The sequence below is a fragment of the Mesoplodon bidens genome, assembly GCF_964165515.1.
Source record: "Mesoplodon bidens genome assembly, chromosome: 15".
NCBI classification, from domain to species: domain Eukaryota; kingdom Metazoa; phylum Chordata; class Mammalia; order Artiodactyla; family Ziphiidae; genus Mesoplodon; species Mesoplodon bidens.
This window is the reverse complement of record NC_138171.1, coordinates 67,563,441-67,581,643: the sequence shown is the minus strand read 5'-3', so window position 1 is coordinate 67,581,643 and position 18,203 is coordinate 67,563,441. Positions and strand designations below refer to the sequence as shown.

The window sequence follows — 18,203 nt, the reverse complement described above, 5'->3', positions numbered from 1 at the left end:
GAAAGGAAGGCAAAATTGTCCTAATTTGCAGGTAATAAAGAACCTTGTTGGGAGGAAGACCTAACTTAACGACCTGTGTGAACCCACAGAGCAGCTCACCTGAGGAGGTATAAGAGGAAATTTGAACAGAAAAAATACCATGGTTCAGGATAAGAAAGATTAAATATTGCAGATAAAATGATAGTCACTCCCAAGTTAACTTAGTAGTTTACTATTCTTCCTGCCAAAATTTCAGTGGGCTTAAAAGTCCCCTCTGGAGGGAAAAATAAATAAGAATACTGAATAGATTTTCAAGTGGCTATTGGAAGACCGGTTCTGTCTGATGTGTGAACACAGTCCCAAACTATTGTAATTACAGTAGGGTGCTGGACCGAGGCCAGCAGGTCAGGGAAGAGAGTGGTCCTAACTAGACTGCATCTCACCTGCACTTCAGGGCGGGGAGGGGACAGGTCAAGGCAGTGATCCTGGGCAGGATGTTTACGGTTTGGAAGGGTCTGCTTAGCCCCTGTGAAAATGTCAGGTGTGTATCATATTGGAGTTAACGTAAAAAGAAATCAAACCCCAGAAAATAGGAAAGATGGCCGAAATTAGTACCGATCAACTCAGGTGGCAGGGGGCCGTGACTCCGAGGTGGCAGGGAGAAAATCAGGAAGGGCGGGGCGCTGGGCCACACGGCCAGCCACGTAGCACGCGGACAGGCCCCAAAGAGAGCACAGCCACACCGGGTGGCCTGCGGGTGATGTGACACCTGAGCGGTAAATTGCTTCAGTCTTCAACTCTGAAGAGTCGGAAACGTGGGGGACACGCTTGCGGTTTTTCATTTTCCTGGACGTGCCCCGTGTGCTTTCCCCCGTTTTCCCACGGTTGGTGGGCCCTCAAAGTGGATGCAGGCCCCTGTCCGCTGCTGCCCCCCCCACCCCCACCCCCACCGTCTCCGTGGAGATCCCCCCAGGGCAGGGCTTCTCAGGCTTTGACGTGCAGGGTCTTGTTAAGATAAAGACTCAGTGGTTCCCAGCGGGGCCCGAGGTGCTGCGTTTCTAAGCAGCTCCCCGGAGATGCCGGTGCTGTTGCAGTGATGGTCAGGGCCCCGAGTCTGCTGGGGGTGGGGGCAGGAAAGGGAGGTGGGCTCTTTCGGTAAGGGCTTGGCTTCGAGCAGCTTTGCAGCTGCGCCTGTGAAGGACCGCTTCCCGAGGGCAGAGTGCGCCTGTCGCTCTGACTTGCCCCGCATTCCCCGCTGAGCCATGTCTGCCACAGCCATGGTGGTTGAGGATACGAGGACGGGTGTGGACGGGCAGCTCGGCTTTTCCCGTGGCTCATGGAACCGGCTGACACTGCCCTTGCGGTCACAGCTTGTTTGTGGAGCTTGGGGTCCAGTTCATCTGACTCACATCGAGCTTTTGGCCCTGTGGCCGTGTTGCCCAGTGAGAAGCAGGCCGCGTTCCCTTCACTTAGTTACACCTCATGTTCTGTGCTCCTCCCTTGACCTGAAAGGCTGAGGTCACCCCTGGCTGCCTGCCCTTGATCTCCTTGCCTGCCAGCCGGGACTCAGTCGGTTTGGGGGCCGCCCACTCCATTTCTTCAGGGCCACGGGTACCCCCTCGAGGGAACTGTGGACAGATCCCCGCTGGCTGGCTGGCCCTGGGCATCCAGAAACTCAGGGGCCTGGAGGTGTGAATGCCTTGGGGGGTGAGGTGTCCTGATGACCATGCCAGGGGGATGAGGGAGATGGTTTGGGGTGGTGGTCTGTGTCGCTGGTGCGGAGCAGGCTGGGGAGGGAGCTTGGGGGAGGGACCCGGGCTCGGGCAGGGAAGGATCCAGGGCCACGAGGTTTAACCGTTGGCACCAGAGAGCTAGGTTCTGGGGCTGCGCTGACCGGTACAGGAACTGCTGGTCACGTGGGGCCAGTTAACATTCAAATCAGTCAAAAGTCAGAGTGAAAACCGCACTCAAGGTCTCAGTAGTTCCACAGGGCCAGTGGCTACCCGTTTGGACAGTGCAGATGAAGACCATCTCCATCAGCACAGAAGGTTCTACTGGACAAAGCTTTTCTAAACAAGAGCCATCGGGAATGAGGGAGCCTCTTGGGTCACCTTGCAGGAGGCCCCGTGAAAATGGACTTGTCTTTGAAGCCCTGTGGTGGCGTCAGGACTTCCTCCGTCTTTGTTCTATCTGTGTCCTGAGTGGGGTGGGAGTGAGCTCCCCGTCGCCCCGCGCGTCACCGAAGCCGTGAGTGAGCTCCCAGAGCCTGTGGCTGGCCCACACACGTGGCATGTCAGCAGCAAGAGCAGCCCTGGAGCTGGGGTGGCTCCCTCAGTTGTCCAGGCCTTACCTGACACCCGGTTGTCCCGGCAGGGCCTCCGCTGACAGGAGCCCCAGAGGAGAGCGGGCACAGGACACGCTTCCGCAGGCCCGAGTTGGAGCTATTCCGGAACTTCTGATCTGATCTTCGTACAGGAGCAAATCGAGGCTGTGTGACAGGTTTTCACCCCTTGTCCCTGACCAGACTTGACAGTGGACACCCACCTTCCTAATCCTTTTTTAAATTTATTGTGTAAATGTGTGCTTCCAGCAAACAAAATTCAAACAGTGTGGAAGCGTGGAAGGTGAGAATGGAGAGTCTTCCTCTCCACTCCATCGCAGCCACCACCGACCTCCTGGGGGGCCCCCGGAGATGCCCTGCTCATCCCATGGCACACGCAGCGGGCCTGCGTTGCAGGGACGGACTTGCCTCCTTCGTTCCTCAGCACACCCTGGGGCTGCCGCTTTCAGCTGCATCGTAGCCCACGGCGTGACCATAACGTCATTTATTTAAATGCCATGAAGCAGTGTGCCGTTCTTTTGCTGCTGAAATTAATGCTACAGTGGCGTACACGTATCGCTGGGTATCTCTGTAATGTAAATTCCTAGATAGGTAACTGCTAAGTCAAAAGGCAGGTGCATTTTTAATTTAGGACGACGAGCTCTATCCGCTTTACCCTCTGGAGGCCTGGCGCAGTGGACAGTTCCCGCGGTGATGGGCCCACGTGAGCGCCCCCCCCAACCTGACCTCGGTGCTCACGTGGCTCCGTGGAGATGGGGGCGATTTCAGGGCCATCAGGAGCCCAGGTGTGGACTACGAGAAAACACTTGGTTTTGAAACAGAAGCACGGATTCTTTTCCCAGTGTCTGGGAAAGAGGGGATTCACGGAATCATCACGAAGTGGAAACTTCCAGAACGGAAGCTTCCGAGTCGGCCGCACCGTCCAGGCCTCTGCTGGTTTGTTTTCTAAGAGCCACCGCGGCGAGTATTTGTGTTCATCAGGAAAGCACGCTTCTTGCCCAGGAAGCAAGCGGACGTGGGGGTGGTTTGGGGCCCTCTCGGCAGGGCCGTTCCTCAGCTCCTGGAAGGAAGTCCACGCAAACACAGTGCGGGCCAGCCCTGGGGAACTGGATGCCCAGACTTGGGCCGGACAGGAGGCACCTTCTGGAAACTGAGTTGGGCCCGAGTCCTGGGACTCGTGCTGCCACGGGGGCTTGGTTTGCGGGCATCACTGCTGAGCGAGGCTGAGGCCGGGGGGCCCTCCTCTTGGACTCTGTGCCTGGCATCATGCCAGACCCTGGCCCTTAACGCGGACGCGGGCCATCTACCGGGGGCCAGAGGCCATCACGTTAGGGCCCAGCCAGCCTCCAGGAGGTGGAGGTACCCTCAGACCGGCCCGCACGACCCCACGACGGCTGAGTCCGATGCGCTCACAGGTCCACGGGGCAGAAAGGCCATCTTTGCGGGGAGGACTATAGGTGAATTTTATTTTCTTCCCTTCACCCTTCTGCATTTTCCAGTTTTTCTGTAACACGTATTCTTGTTAATGGAAGAGAAACCAAAACTCCATTCTTTGTCTGTGAGTTGAAGAAACAGGCCCTCCTTGTACCAAAGTGGAGGTCCCACCCCTTCGGGCGCCAGGAGGGGGCCCAGCCCTGACCTCAGGGCCCCGAGCGTCCTCTGAGCCGCAGAGAGAACTGCTCCTTCGGGGGCGCAGGTTGAGGAAGGGAAGTGGCCAGTGCTTCTTGGGCTGCCCCAGCCCCTGGGCACCCAGCAGATGGTGGTGACTGAGGTCAGGTGAGAGAGAAAGGTAGTTCCTGCATCCGGGACCTGGCAGCATCCTAGGGGTGTCAGCTCCATGCTGTGAGAGGCCCCCTGCCACTGCCGGACCCCGGGAGATGCAGGAATAGGGTCGTGTCCTGTAACGTAACGGGGCAGGGGCCAGACCCACCAGGAGACCTTCAGTCGGGGTGTTTGTGGCCTGTAGGGCCTCATCTTGAGCCGTGTGACTGGACAGTAGCTGTACCCCTGCCTCCTGCTGTCCCCTCCCCCGCCCCCCTCCCCCCGCATCCTTTGTGCCCTGCGGGCTGCTGTGCCTGAGGCCGGGGTCCCGGGGAACCGGCCCCACTGTGCTCCAGCCTGGTGTGTGGGGAGGGGCTCTTTCTGTGCATTTATCCCCCAACTTCCTTTAAGGTGGGTTTGTATTTTTACCTGTTTTAGGACAGCAGAAACCAAAGCTCAGCTCTGTTTCAAGACTTCCCAGAAGGGCGAGTTGGGACGCCGGGCCTGGGTCTCCGCCTGCGCCCGCCCAGGCTCAGCCACCAGCAGCTGCCCCTCCGGCACAGGCCGAGGCACAGAGCGGGGGGTGTGGAGATTACGTTTGAGCCTCTCTTTTGAACTTAACTCAGTTTCTCAGGGTCTGAAGCTCTGAAGAAAACTGCAGAGCTCCTGAGCTTTTTTCACTTTCTGTGTAAGTTCTTCAAACTCAACTTTTCCCTTTCTTCTTTTTGAAAGAACAAAACATCCCCTGGGGAGGCGAGTCTGGTGTCACGTCTCAGAGAAGCTGCTGGAAGACGTTCTTCCAGGGCTCTCCGTTCACTTCTCTTAAACGGGGTGGCGCTGTGGCTCCCGTCACTGCCGGGCAGGAGGCTGAGGTTGTACGCCCCCCGTCCTTCCTGCAGGCAGTAGGTCAGACCTCCTGGTCCCCTCAGGCCTGAGGAAGGAGCTTGCGCAAAGGCCCTCCAGGGGTTGTATTTCTTTAAGAAATACTGTGATGTGTTTTAGTTCTTTTTTCAGATTTAAAATTAATTTTGTTAAAATTTGGGGGGAAAAGCAAAAGTATAAAGAGAAAAATACAGTCATTCAATTTATAGGATTTTTTAAAAACTCCATTAGCCATCATTATGTGTACAATCTCGCAGTTAGTCAAGAGATCACTTTTTTCTCCAGCCAAATGAAAAGGCCTGATTCAAAGGCCCCAAGTAGGGTTGCTCTTGACATTATTTGTCCTTTGCTCCAGTGCACTTAAAACGCCATTGCCAGGGTCCAGTGCAGCCGCTGATCTGAGGCCTGCACCCTGTTGGGAGGCAGAAGCCCTGGGCAGTGCTGGGCTTCAGCCTGAGCCGGGCTTGGGGTCGGCCACGTGCGTGCTGCCCTTGACCGCCATGGTGCAGACCAGCAGTTGTGAGGGCGGCAGGAGCTGCAGCTCTGTCTCTTGAAGCATTTGGTGGATCTTCCATCGAGGGCCTCGAAGGGTCTCTTTTCCGAAGGCTCAGAAGGACCCTTCACGGCCACTGTCCGTGAACGTGCAGCTGGGGGTGGGGTGGCCCAGGTTCCTCGTTTCTGGACACGGTGGCCGCCCTCTGGACTTGGGGTCAGCGGGAGTCGGGGGCTTGGTTCTGTTTCTGAATCTGACGATTGCTTGGGAAGTGCTGGGCTTCCAGGAGGCACAGGGGCCCTTCCTGGGGCCCTGGCCTTTGACCTGAGTTTGGCTCAGGTGATTGGGGATGTCCTGGGGGGCTTCCCGAGGCTGGGATCTGGCTTCCTGTTGGGGGGAGCGTGCAAGTCCCCCACCCACACTGTTGGGGTGACGCCCCTGCAGGCTTCCGAGCCAGCAGCTGCCACTCGGCCTGCACCTGCGTGTGTGCGCAGAGGCCTTCAGAAGCGGTCTGGACGTTCCCTGGGACGTGAGCGTCTCTGCTGTTGGAGTTCTCCTCCGGCCTCCAGTACCCCACCCGTGTGTCAGAGCCCTGCGTTGTCACCGCCACCCCACTTCCTAAGTGCGCTCGGCCCCGGCCCTGGGCTCCTCCCTGACCTGCCTCCAGCCTTGGCCCCCGGGTGTCCTCAAGTGCAAACGTTGCTCACTCCGAGGCACTGCCCCTTTGCCCTCGAGGTGAAGCCCGGATCCCTGGGACCCACGCCAGTGCCACCTGCCGCTGCTCCACCAGCCTCGGGTCATCCCTGCCGCTCCCTCCCCTTCCTGCTCTCCGCCCAGTAGTGTTTGGCGCAAGCATCTCCTGCGTTAAAAGCCTCGCCGGTGTTGCTGCCATGGCTGCTTCCCCAGGTGCCCTGTGGCTCTGCTGCCTGATTCTGTGTCCGGGGTCTCCTCCCCTCTCCTAGCTGGGAGTCCCACAGGCCTTTCCAGGATTTTGCAGACTGCAGGGTACACAGTAGGTGCATACTTCATGTCTGGAGACCATCTGCACAGGGCTGCCAGGCACCTGCAGCAGCAGCTGGAGTGGAGCTGGAGCTCTTGATGCCCGTGCCAGGGCCTGGCAGTAACTCCCTCGATCACAGCTGTGTGCGCGCAGTTCCTGCAGCTATTCTGACGCCCCCTGTTGCTTGGCTGAGCCAGGCACAAGCAGGCAGGGCTTCCAGGGCCCAGACCTGGAGGGGCTGCTGCTGAAACAGCGCCAAGTCCCTGGTGGGTGAGACCCCACGGTCAGCGGTGAGAGGGGAGACTCCTAAGCCCTTTTTGCAGGACAGGTCTAATTTTAGGTGATTAAGCCTCCCAGCGTGGTCATGAAAGGGAGCATAGTTTTGGAATTTGAGGCACATTATCCAAGCGCTGAGTGCTTCTCAGCTCAGAGCCCAGGGAGGCAGAGGGCCCCTCGTTTCGCTAAATGCGCCGCCCGCTTGACCTCATGTGCAAAGACAGTGGTGCGAGCAGGGGCCGTGGGCCCCACTGCTCTGTCCACGGGGGCGTGGGTGCCAGCTGGGGGGGCAGAGGAAGGCAGAGTTGCTTCACCCCTGCCTCCCCACCCAAGTTCCTCACTGGGGCGTTGTCCGCCCAAGGAGGGGTCAGGGTGTGGGGTGCTCCTGGCCCTGTTGATCGGTTCTGCCGTGCTTTACCCTGTGCCCAGTACATTGCCGTTGCCCGCATTTCACAGATGAGGAAACAGGCTCAGAGAGGTAAAGTCGCTTGCCCGAGGATGCACAGGTGGGAGGGAGCTGAGCCAAGATTCAAGCCCAGACCACCTGGCTCCAGGGGCCTTGCTCTGACCAGGGTGCCCACAGCCCAAGGGCAGGGATGACCTGCAGACCGGAATTGGCCCGTGAATGTGTTCAGCTCCGTGGTGGTTTTATTTATTTTTCACTGAGTTAGCTGTCAGCACTGAAGGTCAGGAGATGGCACACAGCAATCTCGTTTCTAGCTCTCCTTGATGCGTCCGCAGCTCTGCGGGTTCTGGCCTGGACCCCGTGGGAGCTGTCGCCTGGAGGGAAAGGACCATGGCCAAGGCCACCCGCTCAGGGGAGGCTGCCCCATCCCTGCAGGGCACAGTGCTTGGGGTGCTCGCTGTGTCCCCGGCCAGGCAGGAGCCTGGGTTACTCCAGAGCAGTGAGACGCCGGCCCTCCCCGGCCACTGTGCCCTTCTGCTGCCTGGTTCCTCCCCCAGGCCTCCGGGCCCGTCCGTACCTGGAATTTCAGGCTCACCAACATGGGCGAAGCCTTGGCTGCTCCTGTCTCACGGGAGTTCACTGCCACGTGGTCCTTGTGAAGCCTGTGGCTTCACAGAATAGGTGTTGAGTCTCTGACAAATTTCTCTTAGGGCCTTAAGATTTCACAACCCCAAGGATTATTTCTAGCCTTCGAGCCTTTGCCAGAGGACACGTTAGTCCTTTGTGTATGGGTCAGCGTGCCCACCTCGTGGGCCTTGAAACCCAGAAATAAATGTCACTCACGTGAGGCCCAGAGTTCTGGTTCCCAGTACCTTCCTTTCTTTCAGTTTTACTTTCCCCGATTTGGGGTGAATAAAGATGGCACCATTCTTACCTTAATGAAAAATGTAAAGTCATATCTCTCTAAAAATCATTCTGAAGTGTTTGTATGAGGATGGAGAAGGCTGTGGAAGTTTCTGTGGGGGGTGGGCGAGGAGAGTTAAGTTCTGCTCTTACATAGCTTTGGGGTGTTCCACTTGTTACAAGTTTTCATGACTTTGTTCACTGGAACATCTAATACAATTTAGTATAATTACATGAGAAAGTTTTAACCAACGTGTGTTAGAATGGCACTCCCAGAATACCCTCAGAAACGTTCTGTGCACAGGGCCCTCCTGGAGGGAATGCATCTGTGAGACCACTGGGGTAGTGGCGTGAAGGATGCGGTGTTCCACAGGGAAGCGTATCTGTGTCATCCAGGTCTGTGTCCCCTCCCCCAGGTGGGTGGGGGGCAGTGCAGCAGGGGCCCTGGGGCCTAGGAGGATGGTCACTCGGGGGCCTCTGCAGGGACCAGACTGCCAGGGCTTCAGTAGGCGGTGCTTTGGGGCCCCAGGGCTGGAAAGGAGTAGCCAGCCTGCCCCACAGAAGTACACTGTGAGCCACACTAAAAAAGGCAAATGAGGGGCTTCCCTGGTGGCGCAGTGGTTGAGAGTCCGCCTGCCAATGCAGGGGACGTGGGTTTGTGCCCCGGTCCGGGAGGATCCCACATGCCACGGAGTGGCTGGGCCCGTGGGCCGTGGCCGCTGAGCCTGCACGTCCGGAGCCTGTGCTCCACAACGGGAGAGGCCACAGCAGTGAGAGGCCCGCGTACCGCCAAAAAAAGAAAAAAGAGGCAAATGAGAGACGCGTGGAATTCATTTTAATATAATTCTTTAACCCAGGTACTATCATTTCAATATGCAATCAATATAAAAAAGTTATTGCAGGTATTTTACATTCTTTTGTTTTTCCACACCAAGTTTTCAGAATCTGGTGTGCGCTCCCCTGGGAGCCACCCCAGTTCCCACCACCAGCCACGTGGCAGGTGCCTGGCAGCCGGCATGGCTGGGGGCAGCGCAGGAGCAGGCCTCTCTGAGTCCGCAGAGGAAAACATCTGAGTGTCCAGCTTCAGAGAGGCCATCCTGTCCAGTCTGACTCCGGCCGACCTCCCTCTTCTGAGAAACCCTGGCAGAAACGTCGGTCTGCAGGCCGACGGGGCGGAGCAGGAAGCCCAGAGACCAAAATGCTGACCGTGAGGTTTTCGTCCGAGTGGTTCCTTCTATTTTGGCTTAGCTGTACTTGAATTTTCTCTAGGGTGCAGAAGTTTACCGTTAAAATTATTTTACGTACATATTTCAGTGAAAAGAATGAAGGCTGAAGGGGGCCTCCCCCCACCTCCCAGTTTTCATGACACCCTCAACCTCCTAGGCCTTTAACGTCAACATGGTTGTTTTTACTCCCGAGCTTCGCGGGGTAAAAAGTTCTAAAGTGAAGGTGCTCGTAGCAACCAGCTCGCCACGTGCCACGTCCCCTTTATTAGGGGATCCTGCTAAGTGCTTTGACTTGTAATGACAATATTGTAACTAGGGAGTGAAAATATTGTGACAAGCCAGAGAATTTCAGGTTGCCATGGAAACCTTCCCCTGGCTGTCCTCAGTGAGGTGGGCTTGGCTGCAGGTGTCGCTGCAGGCGGCCGCTTGGCTTTGTTTCAGCTCGTTTGGGGCCCTGTCGTTCCACAGCTCGTGGGCAGTTTGGGGCCTCAGCGCAAGGAGCTGCCAGACGGGGCGGGGGGGCGTCTCTGTTCACCCTTTCGTGTCTTTGGGGCTGTGCGAGGGGCTGCGTGAGAGTGAAGCTTTCGCGGGGGCGTCGGGCGTCCAGGAGTGACAGCTGGCTGTCGGCACATGGCTCTGTGTCCTCCAGCAGGTCACGCGCTCATGGACCAGCGAGCGGGCAGCCCTGTTCTGGACGAACCCAGCCATCCCTGTCCTGAAACCTGCCTTAAGCTTCGCCCAGGGAGAGCTGGAAATAGAGGGTCTGAACCAGGACGTCGGGGAGGCGGCCTCCTGCTCCCCGCCGGTGGGGCTCGGTCTTGGCAGGGGCGTGAGCCTCGCTGGGTGGCGCACGGCCAGAGCTCGCCCAGGCAGTTTGCTGGGAAAAGAAGGAAGGAAAAAAGCACCTATGGGAAAGTATGCCTTGCCCAAGTCTGCTCACTTTGATGGTGAAAAAGTAGGGGCACATCTCCTCCAACCCAGGAATACTCGGCCTTTCTTTTTCCTAGGGACCTTCCCCACTGCTGTTCTTGAGCAGGACCTGAGTTGAGTCCAGTCGAGACCCCAGGGCGGGCTCGCTGCACTCGGCCCGCGGACCCTGGGCAGCCGGACAGAGGCCTCGGCTCTGACTGGCCTCTGCTGCTCTGGGGTGTGACGGGCTTGGTGGCTGGTGCCTGAGTGTGAGTCCCTGCCCCCTCCCTTCTGTGCAGGGCCCCCGGAGAGCGACAGCCCACTCTGCCTCCCCTACAAGACGCTCGTCTCCACGGTCGGAAGCATGGTGCTCAGCGAGGGCGAGGCCCAGCGGCTCATCGAGATCCTGTCCGAGAAAGCAGGTGTCGTCCAGGACACATGGCACAAGGTGCGCCCTCCCCCAACCCCAGGGGCCAGCGCGTGGCAGTGGTTTCCTGGTCTTGGGCCCTGGCCTCCCCTGGATGGTGCCTCGCAGGCCGGCCGCACCCGACTTGGCAAGCTGCACGGAGTGTTCCTGGAACACCTCCGCTTGCCTCTCGGCAGAACTCTGTCCCCCTCCCCAGGTCGGGCTGCGTGAATCACCCGCAGACGCTTCTGCTTCAGCTGCAGCCCAGCCGCTGCAGCAGGAGGGCTGTTAAGGGCCGGGACGGGGCGTCTGGGGGGCCAGGAGCTGGGACCCACTGGTTTGTGGCCGGGGCTCGGGCTCAGGAAGGAGGGTGTTTGTCTCTCTGGTTTCTCTCTGTCTGGTGCTTGTGGCCACGAGCTGCCCCAGGAGGTGCCGCGGGGCGTGTTTGTTCCTTAAACAGCTGGAATTGTAGGTAATTTTGCTGGAGGATTTTGTGGCACCTCAGTGGTGAGAGATGTTGGGAGTGTCCTGGGGCCACTGGGTCACCACCCCCCGCCCCGCCCCAGCCCTTGCTGAGTGGTGACGGGTCCTGCGGTCACAGGAGCTCCTCGCTCAGTGAACGTTGGGCTGTCTTCTGGGCCTGAAGTGGCCGGAGGTCAAGGTGGCCACTCCCCTCCAACAAGAGAGGTCTGAACTCAGCTCAGGCCACTGTCCCCAGATACCTACCCCCACTCCCACCCCGTGCCCGGACCTCCACGCTTCAGCTGGCAGCCTTCAGGCCGGCCCCAGCAGCTGAGGGATGGGCACCAAGCCAGGGACGATGGCCGATGGCCCCCAGCAGGCCGGGAAGAGGCCCTGGCCACCATCGACCGGGGTTAGGGAAGCACCATGCTCCCACAACTACCCCAGGGGTCCAGAGCTTTGGGCCCGAGGCCTGGCTAACTGGGCGGCAGAGGCAGGGGCCGCCCCCAGAAGTGTGTGCCATCGGGATGGCACCGCTCGTGCGCCATCAGGCCGCCGCTCTGCTTTTGGGTCGGGGTCTGATGGTTGGGGTGAGTCTCAAACCAGGCTTCTGCCCACCCCATTAACGCGACTCTGTGGGCATCTCTAGGCCACTCAGAAGGGTGACCCCGTGGCGATTCTGAAACGCCAGCTGGAAGAGAAGGAGAAGCTGCTGGCCACGGAGCAGGAGGACGCGGCTGCCGCCAAGAGCAAACTGAGGGAGCTCAATAAGGTAGGGCCGGCGCCGGGTCGGCCCGGGGGCTGTGGCTGCGTGAGGACCCCTGCACAGCGGGGTCCCTCTCGGGACTGGGAACGCACGGGTGGGAGGGGACAGTCGGCCCCGCGGTTGTGGCCCCGTCTTTTAGGGTGATGCCCTGAGAGGAGGGCGGGCACAGTGGGTCCCAGGGTCTTTTCTTGAGAATTGGAGCAGAAAGCTGTGGGGAGGGCTTAGCGGGGCTGCCGCCCCTTCTCCGCTGTCTGGGGAGCGGTCCCGTGGTGGTTCAGCACGTGACACGTGTGTACCCAGTGAACACTGGTCTAGAGGGCCCGTGCTGCCCCGACGGGCTGGGGGCCTCGTTCAGGAGGGGTCAGCACGCGGCCGCTCCTTGTGAGGAGGAGGTCCGGGTCCCCTGCAGCGGGGCTGGTCCCTTCCCGTTTAAGCTGTCCTTCCCAGCATCGCGCCCTGCGTGGCCCTCGCCCTGTCCCCGCCTCCTCTGCGGGCCAGTGGGCGCAGGGAGGCGGCCGGGGCCTCGGAACGTCCCACACGTCTGGGCGCCTGCGTCACTCGCTCACGAGGCGTCAGAGTTTGTCCTGAGCGACGGCCGCGGCTCCAGGCCAGACGGGAAGGTTTGTTCAGTGGGGGACGGACGGGCGGCGGGAGCGGAAGGCTTTGCCGTGGTCGCTCCTGGTCAGGCTCCGCCCGGGAGGTAGAAGGGGAAGGCCGGTCTCCGAGGCGTCAACTAGTGCAGCCTCCTGCCCGGTGGCCTTCGTCCTCTCTCTCGGGAGTGTCCCCCGCGGCCTCGGGTTGCTGGTTGGATGCAGGGCGGCCGGAGCCACTCACCCTGCTCCCAGGAGCCGACTGCGCTGCCCTTCCCGCCCGGCTGCTGGCGCGTCCCAGGCCAGGAGCCTCTGCCCCATGGAAGTGGGCCGTGAGTCACAGGCCTCCTGCCCCAAGGGCCCACGGCCAGCAGCCACTGTGGAGTCTGCGGTTCTGGGGGCCGTTCTTCCGTATCCTCTTTCTGGACCACCTGAGAAGATGTGTTGACCTCCAAAATGAAGCTCACGTGAGAGGAAAGGGGAGTGACTGTTTTTGTGGCTGGTGGCTGTGTGGCTCCCCGGCCAGTTCCTCGTGCCGGCCCCTGAGGTTAGGGTGGACTGGACGTGTCATGAGTGAGCAGGTGCAGCCTCTGACGGTGATGGTGGCCATTGCTGGGGTCTCCGGCCACCTCGGGCCGGACAGCAGGTTTGGGGTTGGGGGTGCACCCTGCAACAGGAGGCCCCTTAGGTGGGGTGCACCCTGCAACAGGAGGCCCCTTAGGTGCTGCTGCCTGTGCAGGACACTTGCTGCTCCCCTCCGGGGCGGCCACTTGAGTTCCAAACCCTAGCGCAGCTGACCCACAGACCCCCTCCCCCTCGCCCTCCCCAACCGGACGCGTTTCCAGCCCTGCCCAGGCACGGCACGGTCTCCCTGCTGTGGGACACAGGCGCAGCCCCTGGGGCTCCAGGCCTTGGCTCTGAGGCAAGACGTCTGACGGTGCGTCCAGCCAGGGCCCTGCCTCCCCCGTGGCATCCTCCTCCCTGAGCCGCAGGGGGTCTTCACGGGCTCTCGGCGCTTCCGCGGTCCCGGGAGGGCCGCCTCTTCACGTGCAGGCGGCTCCCGACCTTCAGACCCGAGTCCGCTCCCCAACGCGCCTGATCCTCGCTGCCTCCCCAGGGCCTCTCGTGCTCCTGCATTAGCCTCGAGTGCCCTTCACTGCTTGGCTCACTGGAAAGAGCCCCCTCCTTCAGGAAGCCCTCCAGGGCGGGGCCCCCATTTTCCTGTCTCAGCTCAGAGGTCACCTTGCCTGGCAGGGGCCACTGAGGCCCAGGCATCGCCATCTGTCCTTCTGTGCCCTGGAGTCCATGGATGCTGAGTCCCTGCATTTCTCTGTTGAGAGTTTCAAACAGAGCGGAGGGGATTCCACTGCTGTGCCACGTCTCCCAGCCTAGCACCGTTGAGTAAAGTTATATGAGAAACTTCTGAGAATGTAGAAGTTCCGATTAACTTGATCTTCCCAGGAGCTGGGGGGCGGTGGATAGGATCCGCGTTTCATGTTTAGTTCCCGTCACGATTTCTTTGTCCTTGTACAGAAGTTTTTATGGTTGCAAAAGAGGGTTTTGGTGAATTCCTTTTCTCGTGATCTGTGGCTAAAGGACACAGAGGCCGTGTGGACTGTCTGCCAGATCAAGTGGGCACCTTGCAAGTGGGTGAAGTCAACAGAGTTGGGTTCAAAGACCATTCCGGGCACCAGTTCACGGGCTCAGGAGTCCTGAGACCTCCTTCCTGGTTTCTGAGCATTTTCGGGGACGTGTTCAGGGATTTGAGGAACCACACGTGGCTCCGGAGCCGTCCTTCTGGAAAACCGTCTTTCCAGCTGTCATCTGCTTGGGCACCGGGGCCTCTGTCCCGAGGTGACACTCTGGGCTGGACCCCATCCTGTCCTCGCTCGGGCCCGAGAGGCTGGGCTCCGAATCCTCCATGGACAAGGAGACCCTCAGGGCCGGGTGCTCCAGTCCACGCCTCAGCCGCCTCGGGAGATTCTCGGTGCGGGGGCCCGCTTGGCCTGGGGAGCAGAGTGAGTTTCTGGGCTGGTGGCGTCGTGACGGTGCCTCCCAGCTCAGTCAGAGGAAGTGGGGCTCCGGCCCCCAGCAGCAGGCCTGTCTTTCAAGAAAATAATTCCGACCATTGCAAGTGAATTAAGAATTTGACAGACAGGAGGAGTCCTGGGATTCTGAGCTCCTAGAAGAAAGAGAATGGAGTGGAGGATGAAACAAATGCCCCGAGGAAAATCTGGCCTTTCTTTGCCTTTAAAAAGCCCCAGGGGCAAAAGGAAGGGAAATCCCATTGAATCCTGGTGGCCTTGGGACCCTGTCCCAGGAGACTGGGACCTTTACACCCTGAGCCAGGTGGATGCCCAGAACTGCCCAAGGCCTGCTCAGGGTGGGGAAGGCCATCCCCAGACCAATGCTCAGCCTCCGGGCGTCTGGCATGGTGGGCGGAGGGCCACCTCTGTGTGGCCGTGATTCCTCATCAGGGGCTGGACCGTGTACTTAGGGCCCTCCATTCTGCTCGGGGTGGGGTGTTAGGCATGGGTCAGAGGAAGCCTGCCGGAGCCCTGAATCTCCACCGAGCAGCCAGTTCAGCCAGAGGAGGGGCGCCTCGCATACCATCCCTTCTGGGACCCTCGTGGGCCCACAAGGCCCCAGGTTCCTGCCCATCCTGTCACTTAGGGCTGCTCTCGGCCTTCGAAAGCGTGTCCTCCCCGAGGCTCTGTGAGCTCAGCTTCAAACCAGAGATGGGGAGCCTCGCCTTACTGAGAGGATTGAAGGAACGAGGCACATGCGTGTCCCAGAGTGGCCTCTGCCCCTGTGGGCCCTCACCCTGGGCACAGCCAGGAAGAGGATTGTCTTTGAAGAGCGGGGCCAGGGGTCCTGGATGGTCCCAGGGGACGCCAGGCATGCAGAGCTGCCCTGGCACCCAGTGGCCACCCGCTCAGCCCGGCCCTTCCCTGGCCTCCGGTTCTGTCCCATCTCAGACGGGAGGGACCGTCTGGCCCTTTGGGATAGACCTCCCTAGCATCCCGGCCTGGAGAAGAGGAGGCTCTCCCGCTTCTCTGGTCCACTGCCCAGGACGGGGAGGGGCCTTGAATCTCGTGGGACTTGGCGCCAGTCTGGCTGGAGGCCCCCTCGACAGAGAGCACCCCCACCCGGGGGCCAGTGCACGGGCCGCTCCTCTCACTGTCACTTCCTGCTCCCCCATGGTTTCCGTCCACTGCCATTCCTTCTGTCATGATGGAGACCCCGTCCTTCGGCCAGCCCTTCCCACCCTGCTCTCTGCCCCTGCCTGAGGCTCTGGGTCCCCAGGCCCCGCGTCCCGTGTTCATTGTGGGCATCGGGCACTGACCGGAGCAGACATTCCAGGGATAGGACGGTGGACCGAGCGGCTGTCCACGGGGACCTAGGCCCTCCAGGAGTGGGCTGGCCCCTCGGCCATCGAGGCTTGCTGCCTTGTCAGTCCTGACAGAGATACTCAAGTAGAAGAGGGCGTTCCGGGGCCTGGCTGTCGGGGACTGAGCCAAACCAGGGTGTTGTAATCCCAGCAGGGTTCAGCCAGTGCCCCTGGAGAGCCCAGGGACAGGATGCCACGTTCCCCAGCTCCTACCTGTATCCACTGCGCCCACTGTGTTCAAGGCCTGATGGCCAGCCCTCCACTAGTCAGGCCAGCAGGGATTCCGGGGGTCCCTCCTCATCCCCTGCTCGTTCTGGGCTGTGGCTGCTTGGGTCTGTCCGAGAGCTCAGGACGGGGGTCTTGTGGCTCTGCGGTCAGGCTTCTCCTGGCCCCAGGTCATGCTCCGGGTCATGATGGTCTTGGTTTCATCTCGTAAGCTGCCCCCGCCCGCCTCACCGGCCTCTCTGCCCTCTGCTTTCTCCCAGGAGCTGGCAGCGGAAAAGGCCAAGGCAGCAGCCGGGGAGGCCAAAGTGAAAAAGCAGCTGGTGGCCCGGGAGCAGGAGATCACAGCCGTGCAGGCGCGCATGCAGGCCAGCTACCGGGAACATGTGCAGGAGGTGCAGCAGCTGCAGGGCAAGGTGGGCAGCAGGGCGGGCACGGGTGCCCGCGGGGGGGCCCTCACCATCGGGTTTGTTTGGGGGAGGGTTATTTTACCTGGCCAGATGGTGTGTGTGTTTAACGTTAATAACCAGGAAGATGTATGTACATTTTAAAGAGCATTGTCTGAAAGCACTCTGGTCCCAAGTGGTCAGCACTGCATCCTTTTCCCTGGGGGCCCATGGGTCAAGTTCACAGCCTCTCCATGACCCTGGAGTCATGCCGGCTCCACCTCCTCCACTCGAGGTTGGGAGAACGCCGTAAAACAAGAGGCCCGAAAAACCGCACAGCCCCAGCGGAGGGCCGGGCCAGCCCTGGCCTGCACAGTCAGAGCCCTGCACTCCGCTCCCAGCGGGCTGCGCCACAGGGGGTCAGAGGGCAGGAAACGGGCATCTTCGGGGTAACCGTGGGCTGTGGCTTGCGGCCCTTCGCTGGGTCTCAGAGCCTCGGTCGGGCAGAGCGCACCAGCACCGTCGGGGGCTTTGGGCTGAGTGCTTGGCTCTGCTCTTTTCCGGCCCCTGTTCTGAGGGGGCCTCCCCACCTCGGGTAGAGAAGGCGGAGCCCTCCGGGCTTTTGTCTGCGGGCTGGGATCTTGCCGGCCTTGCTCCGACGTGGCTCTGTTTGTCAGGCCGAGCGGCCTCTGATGCCCCTTGGATGACCTTTCAGATCCGGACGCTCCAGGAGCAGCTGGAGAATGGCCCCAACACGCAGCTGGCCCGCCTGCAGCAGGAGAACTCCATCCTGAGGGACGCCTTGAACCAGGCCACGAGCCAGGTGGAGAGCAAGTAAGCCCTTCCTCCCTGGCCGGACCCCGGCACCTCCCCGAGGGCCCGGAGTGGGCAGGGTCCCTCTGTGAGCCTTCAGCACGTGGCCGGCGACCTCTCGTGTGGTCAGGCCCTGGGAGGGCGAGTGAGCTCCAGCCCGTGCCCAGCGTCCGTGTCACCAGATCCCCTCAGGTCCTGGCTTTGCTGGGAGAGCAGATACTTTTTCATGTCTATTATCACAGTGTCTTGCTTCTGGCCCAGAGTATCAGAGCCAGGCTGACCATCCAAGATGAGGGTCTGGTGTGGTGTGGGCCCTGCCGTGGGCTTGAGTGCCCTGATCCCCCTGGTTGGGTCTCCTGTGCAGGAGGGGACGTCTGCCGCTCAGGAGCTGAAGCCGGGAGGCCTCCGTGAGCTGGCAGAGGCCACTCCCCAGGGGGCAGGGCTCAGCCTCACCCTGTTAGGGACACTGTCTTCTGTGTCCCTGGTTTGAGCATCACCATCCCAGCAGGCTGGCCAGCAGGAAGCCCCACTGCATTTTCTCTTGGTTCCTGTTTCTTTGCCTTCTCTCGTTCGGGGTGTCCTGTAGGGATTTCTGGGGTGCTTGTTATCCCCAGAGCATCCCCTCTCCCCCAGAGGAGGCTGACGGGAGCAGAGAGAGCAGGCGCCCGTAGCGGGAGGGCAGGTGGGAAGAGTCGCCCACGAGCAGCACCAGGAGCGAAGCCTGCGCTCACAAGGCTGCTTTTCCTGGCGGCCCCGCTGACTCGGAGTGAGGTTTGACGGCCACCCTCCTCGCTGGTGCCTTCTCTCAGGGGTCCCTGTCTTCATCTCCGTCCTGACCTGCTGGCAGGTTGATGGTCTGGGGCTGCGGTTTCCTCAGCAGTCAAGGCAGAAGGTGACCGTGGGGACGGAGGGACACTGGCTTCCTTCTCATGTAGGGTCCACTACAGGCTCCATCCTGGGGACAGCTCTAAAGCCTGGCCCTGAGTTGCGG

General features: G+C 60.4%; 1 protein-coding gene across 2 annotated transcripts in view; it reads left to right on the top strand.

Moving 5' to 3' along the window:
* RRBP1 (ribosome binding protein 1) overlaps positions 1-18,203 on the top strand; it is a 59,746-nt gene that overhangs the window by 25,517 nt on the left and 16,026 nt on the right. The window contains exons 3-6 of one of the 2 annotated variants that reach the window (XM_081255317.1): positions 10,476-10,624; positions 11,694-11,816; positions 16,277-16,429; positions 17,115-17,233. In XM_081255317.1, coding sequence (XP_081111443.1) covers positions 10,476-10,624; positions 11,694-11,816; positions 16,277-16,429; positions 17,115-17,233 — 544 coding nt within the window. Of the gene's footprint in view, positions 1-2,352; positions 3,864-10,475; positions 10,625-11,693; positions 11,817-16,276; positions 16,430-17,114; positions 17,234-18,203 lie in introns of those variants that run through there. The other variant, XM_081255318.1, reaches the window with a different exon arrangement.